Source organism: Plecotus auritus, assembly GCF_963455305.1.
Source record: "Plecotus auritus genome assembly, chromosome: 11".
NCBI lineage: Eukaryota > Metazoa > Chordata > Mammalia > Chiroptera > Vespertilionidae > Plecotus > Plecotus auritus.
Window position 1 is genome coordinate 11789315 of NC_137777.1, and position 6923 is coordinate 11796237.

The following is a 6923-nucleotide window of genomic DNA, read 5'->3' on the forward strand; positions in this document are numbered from 1 at the left end:
CTGCCTCCTACACGCCCCCCACTGGGGATCGAGTCCACAACGTTCTGAATGTTTTTTCCAAGCGATATTAAGACATACCTGGGAGATGTAATATGAAGTGACAAAATTTGGGGTGGGTGGAACATTTTAATTCTTTGCTACTCAGATTTGGTAGATTTAAGGTGAATTATTAATTGTAAGTTTCTAACCTAGTGCCTCTCAAACACATTCAAATATAAACACCAACAATGTCCTGAGACTGGAATTATGAAAACCCGAGTCTCTTAAAAATCCAGTACAGGAAAGGAACTCAAGTGTGGGAACTGGGATTTATAGCTCTTAACCTAAAGGTCTTGCCACATCTAGCTGCCTCCTCCTCTCTAATCCTATCTTCAGGAAAGAGTACTGAAACAAGATACAAAAATAACTGAAGTGAATGCCGTTTTTAAACCAAGCTCTGGCCAATTTTATTAAAGAAAAATTTTCCATGATTTACTTTTCACCAGTCTGTTCTGGCATGCTTCTAATGATATCAGAATCACCTGGAAAATAAAACAATAATAATTTTACAATTCATTTAATGGCAACTGGTAATCGTGAAATTCACAGTGGTTATCTTCAAGTTATTGCACTAGCTGTCCTGCCATTTCCTGAGGTTGATCATAGATATCAGACTTGGCTTATCACCAGCATTTAGAAAACCAGACCTAGGGCAAGAACTAGGTCTGGGGACACATGCATGGTCTTAATATAGCGAATGTTTAGCCTGCCCTGATTATTACAAAATCAGAACAGCGAGAATATTCGCAGTACTTTATGAATTAAAACGTAAGTTCAAAACACGTGCAGTTGACCCTTGAAATCAGGAATTAGGGGTGTCGACCCCTACATGTAACTTAAGTTGGCCTTGCACACACATGTATTCCCAACCACAGATTCAAACTACTGTCTTTGTTCTATAGTTGGTGAATCCATGGATGGGAAACCCATCAAAAGAAATCTGTATATGTGACTCATGAAGTTCAAACCTGTGTTGTTCAAGAGTCAACTTCTTCCAACCAACGTTTCCTCTCTGTTTAAGCTTCCAGTAGAGATTACTTTCCTCTATTCACCTGATTATTTCCCCCTTTTATAATTTCATCTTTTACCAAGGTCCTAAATCATTATGTTGAGAGATGAAATAAAATTCACAATCTCAAAAACAAAACAAAGAATTCACTTATAGCAAAGCCAATGTACTGAGAGTCATCAATTCTCTGTGAAATAATAAGGATACCCCTTAATATATCCAAATTATCACCATCTGAATTCAGGAACCTGTATAGCAAATACTTGTATCATAAAGAAAAGAATATACAATTTAAGAAGCATACCTGGGTCAATGATAGCCAGTGTGCATACCCTGTAGTATTTTCCACACGCTGTGCCCAATTCAATATTATTGCCACTGTAGTGATGGACACCAGTCTTGGCCAACATGGCATAGTACTCTATTTCAGATTTCCTTTGGGAACCAAAAAAGGGCAAATAAATGCCATACCAAATGACTGACAGATTAAGTACCACCTCTTTCATTAGTTTTAATGCTGGTGAGGCCTTCCAACAGTAAATAAGCCAGTTATTACTATTTTTATCCAGTTATTACTCTTAAAAACCTATTCCATTGGCCAATACAAACCATCCTTTACTTGGATCTCTTACAAAAGATAAGAGACAACCAGCAAAAATCTACCGAACACCTGCGGTTAAGACGGCATCTATGCTCATGGAGAAGAGGGTAGGTGCAAACCCAAAGCATTATTTACTTAGTGTTTACTGCATACCAGATACTTCACATAATGAAGAAATTGAGGCATAGAATAAGACATGGAGGAATCAGAATTCAAACCCATGTTACCTTGCAAAGATGGTCCATTTCTATCACCCTTTGATGCGGAATCGTAGATTGAAGGTGATACTACCCAGAATTAACATTTGTAGCAATTGAGTAGGTAGATATTAGTGGCTTTACAAATTTGAAGGGAGTTCTAACAGAACTTTCCTCCTACTCAAAGTGTGGATCCAGACCAGCAGTGGTGTCATAAGGGGCTTGTTAGAAATGCATCATCTCAGGCCCATTCAGACCCAAAAGTAGAATCTGCAATTCACTCATGTGTTCATGTTTGAGAAGCACTGCTATAGACAGCAGGCTTAAAAGGAATGCTTGAAACAAGACCAAACTATGGGATGGGGATTATTCCGTAAGTATATTCACCCTATAAGATGCTACGAGGTGATGCATTATCACTGAAAATCAATTTGGGCAGGGGACTGATCATGGCTTATATTCTGTAAGTTCAACGTTTCTTTAACTTATTTACAATGCCCACTAAGTTCAATTTTAAAAGCTGAAAAAACTGTGGCTGAAAACTGACAGAGGAGGATGACCTAGGTGATTCTATGACAGCCTGCAACTCCAGTCAGCCTGAACTTTTCTTAACTAGCTTTTCTACAGCAAAACACGTTCATACAATGAAGCACTTTTAGAGCATCTCAAAGCTAAAAGAATGGCCAAAGACACAGCACAAAATACATGTAAAAACAAAATAGATGTATGCGCTCCCCTCAAACGTTTGACATTCTGTGATCGTTATCACCTCTGCCCCATTCTCCCATAAGATAGCTTACACCGGGAGAAAACATGCTTTTGCGGGGAGGGGGAGGGAGGAGTGGGAACCAAGAGCCAAACACCGTTACAGCTAAGTCATTCACAATAGCAACCTTCTGTCAAGTGTTCGCTTATAAAACAGACTTTATATAGTCCCGAGTCCATGCCACCCATACTGCAGGTGTGCACGCTGCACATTCGCTCTCGGTGAATTTGCAGGGAGAACACACACCTCAAGGCTGGACAGTTGTTGGCCAGGATGACCAGCTTCGCTTTGCCTTGTCGGATCATCTTCAGCGTCTGCTTGTAGCCCAGCACATACTTCCCACTTTTCATAACCAGCTGGAGCCTAGAGTTGATCGACTCCAACGACTTTTTCTACAAAGCAAACATTTACCATGTATCTGAAGGCCTGGTTTGGAACCACCTCAAAACTGGATCCAGCTTTCTAGAAGCTGAAACCATGAATACAACCTCCGAAGGCCCGGTCCTAAGTCCTGAAAGGCCCAATCGGGTTTCTTTTGGGACCCCCCGAATCCATCGGGCGTGCTGTCTCCCCAGGGTGCTCACATGCCCGCCCCGCCGAGACAGCTCCCCACGTGAATCGGCTTCCGGCCCGCTCCACTCACCGTCTTCTTTGCGGCCACCATCTTCCTGCCTCAAGTGCGGGACGGCCCCCAACCTAGGACACACGGAGCACAGGAAAGGGAGTTCAGGAACCCGAGGTCCAATGGCAACCCGCGGGGCCCCCCGCAAGGCTAAAGCGCCAGCCGCTGGAGCCCACTCACCAGATGCAGCCGCCAAGATGGCCGGGGAGCGAGAAAGGAAGCAGTTCCCACAATGCAAAGCTCTTCACCACCCAGCCGGGAGCCCCGGACCGGAAGCGGAAGCAAATGGCAAGCGGAAAAGGCAGGGCAAGAAGGAAAGGACCGCTCCGGTTGCCATAGGTACCGCTGGTGAGAGCGGCGGTGATGCTGTGAGCTGAAACAAGCCGTGTGCTTTAGGCCGGTCCTGCTCGTTGCTCTTGCTTCCAGCTGCGGACTGAGGAACCGAGGTCGGTGGAGCTGGTTGGGAACTGGAGAACCGATGAAGGTGAGGCGGGAGGAACGGCGAACAGAGACGGCGTGGCTGCACCACGGTCTTAGTGCTGCTGCTCTTCTCTGCCCGAAGCCAAGGCTCTTGGAGAACCGGAGGACGGCGGCGCGCCTCAGCGCCGGTCTGCCCTCGCCTTCCCTGTCGGCATTTCCGGCGCCAAAGCAGCTGCGTGCCCGCCCGTGCCCTCGCCCTAGTTGCTGGTTCCTCCAAGAACCGTAGCGCCCGCACTGGCTTCCCCAAACCCACCTCTTTCTGGGCCGTGTTAGTGTCAACTTGTAAGCCGAATTTGCACAGAGGGAGGAATAATAATTTACTTATTTTTAAAAATAAGTTTTTTAGAGAGAGAAACATCCATTGGCCGGAGAGCGAATCCACAACTGGGCATGTACCCTGAGCGGGAATCGAACCCTGGTGTACGGGAGAATGCTCCCAACCAACTGAGCAGTACTGGCCAGGGCTCAAATAAACTTATAAGAATCCTCTACATGTTTGGATGTATTATTATTTTTTAAAATATATTTTTATTGATTTCAGAGGGGGAGGAAGAGGGAGAGAGAGATAGAAATGTCAATGATGACAGAGAATCATTGATCGGCTGCCTCCTGCACGCCCCCTCCTGGGGATCAAGCCTGCAACCCGGGTTTGTGCCCTTGACTGGAATTGAACCCTGGACCTTTCAGTCCGCAGACCCATGCATGCTCCACCAACTGAGCCAAACCTGCTAGGGCTGGATGTGTTATTTTATTTAACATCAATGTACACCCTGAGCCCGAAACCACTCTGGTGTACAGGATGATGCCCAACCAACTGAGCCACGCCGGCCATTCTTACCCAATACATACATTTGTATATGCATGGAAAATTCAAGTTTGGAAAGCTAATTATCAAACTTTTCTCTGGATGAAAGGTGAGAAAAGTAGATGGTTAGAAGGGGATATTTACTCTTTATGTACTTCAGTAGTGCTTAAATTGTTTCACATTAATTTATTTTACAGCATGCATTAGTTATGTGGAAAGCTCCTTTTTAATAATGTGGTTATTTTAATTAGATCTTGTGAAATATCAATTATATCTTAAAGCAGTATGGCTCTGATCACCTGATTCAGAATCACCTTGAATTCTGACTCCTGGGTCCCACCCAGGTCTGTAGAAGAAATCTCTGGATGTGGGGCCTTGGAATCTGAATTTAATAAGCAGCCTTGAAGGTGCTTATCAATACTAAAGTTTGAGAAAGATAACTAAAGAATGAGATAGCCAAATTAGTTTTGAGGCATGCCTGCTTAAATAGAAATATAAACTAAAAAAAATGATGCCTTACACTTTTATATGGAGCTTTATATTTTCGAAGCTTTTTGATACTTTCCAAGATAATCAGAATATTATCCCCATTTTAGAGAGTGAATGATTAAAGCACTAGCGATGACTTTCCTGAGATGACTTTCATCATGATACCAAGTTTCTGGTCCTTAGTGTATGTTTTTACTATACATTAAAGAAAGGGTTACTTTCTCTCGGCGATCTTAGGGTGTTTTGTACCAGAAGCCAGAGAAGCCCAGCACACAGTGTGTATGAATCATGACCACAGAATGCTTGAGAATCCTTCCTAGGGAATCTTAACTGATTCTGCTGACTCTCTTTGGGACAGACTTAGGATCTTTGTTTTTCTACTTAATACCTGCATGACTTTTGGCAAATCTCAGTTTCTTCAGTAAAACTAGACTAATACTGTCTACCTCATAGTAGTGTGAGGGTCATAATAAACGTACCAGTGTAGAAAGCGCCTAGCACAGGGTCCTGTACAGAATAAGTGTATAGTGTATGTTAGTTCCCTTCCTCAATCGCACTGCTACCTCCCCAACCTCTCCGTCACAGCCACCTGCCCACAGCTAAAGTCATTCACATCACAAAACCTATACACTAGAGGAAGAAACACTTGCCATGCGAGAATTGACAGTCAAATCCTTTGGCTCATGAAGGTTTTGTAAATATTTTCACGCTTATATTTATTAGAGCAGGAGTTGGCAAACTCTTTCTATAAAGACCAAACAGGATCTTATGCCTTTTAAGCCATATGGTCTCCGTACAACTACTTAGTTGAGCACAAAAGCAGCCACAGACACTGTGTAAATGAATGAGTGTGGCTGTGTTCCAATAAAACCTTATTTACAAAATCAGGCAGCGGTCCCGACTTGGTCATATGGGTGAGCCCCAATCCAGTATGACTGGTGTCCTTAGGAGATGAGAGTAGGGCACAGACACGCATGGCAGGACGACCATGTGAAGACACATGGAGGAGACTGCCATCCACCAGCCAAGGAGAGAGGCGTCTGAATGAAACTAACCCCACTGACACCTTGGTTTTGGACTTCTAGTCTCAGAATTGTGAGAAAATAAGTTTCCGTTAAGTCATCCAATCTCTGGTACCTTGTTATATAGCAGCCTTAACAAACTAACACAGGTGATAACATAACCATTGAATAATGTAAAAGTTCATGGGTATTCACTGATAAAAGTGAATATAAGGTTCGATTGGGGCCAAGGGCACATGCCCGGGTTGCGGGCTCGAGCCCCAGTAGGGGGCGTGCAGGAGGCAGCCAATCAATGATTCTCATCATTGATGTTTCTATCTCTCCCTTCCTTTCTGAAATCAATAAAAAAAGAGAGAGGTACAGCAAGTAAATGCAACTACGAGGGTGGACTAAGGAGCACTGTATCCGCGTTAAACTTCCTTGTGGTAACTGTACTGAAGTTGGGTAAGATTAAAACTGCATCGCAAATGTCCACCAATCAATAGCCACTGCTCACTATCGTCTCCTCCTCTCCCCGGCTACTTAGTGATGATTCAGAGAATCCCTCCACCCTCTCCCCAACATCATTTCCATTCCTGCTTTCCGGCCTTTCCTACCCCGTCCACCTTCTCTCCCGGCTCCTGGTCCCTGTCCTCTTCCTCTGGCTGCTCTGCGCTCCTGGCTCCTAGCTCTCGGCGCGGCTCCCTTTTCCCTCCAGGTGCGCACCGCCGCCCTGTGGTCCGCTGTGCGCTTGCGCTCCGCAGCCGCGGGAGCCTGCCCCAGAGTTGCAGGAACTTCAGCGCTGCGGGCCGTCGCGCGGGATCCAGGCTCCTAGGCGGATACCGCGTGGGGCGGGGACCGGTGGCTGCACTCGCCCTCCGGGCCGCACTCCTGCGCACCGCGGCGGCGCCACG

The 6923-nt window shown here is 45.1% G+C and overlaps 1 protein-coding gene across 1 annotated transcript; it reads right to left on the reverse strand.

Annotated features, from left to right (window-relative positions):
- Positions 1-412: 412 nt before the first annotated feature.
- On the reverse strand, positions 413-3879 carry RPL30 (ribosomal protein L30). The gene is made up of 5 exons (XM_080646587.1): positions 3415-3879; positions 3256-3308; positions 2859-3004; positions 1353-1483; positions 413-521 (listed from the first exon to the last, which is right to left on the reverse strand). The coding sequence occupies exons 2-5, from the start codon at positions 3274-3276 to the stop codon at positions 472-474; spliced, it is 348 nt and encodes a 115-aa protein (XP_080502713.1). The 5' UTR covers positions 3277-3308; positions 3415-3879; the 3' UTR covers positions 413-471.
- Positions 3880-6923: the final 3044 nt, after the last annotated feature.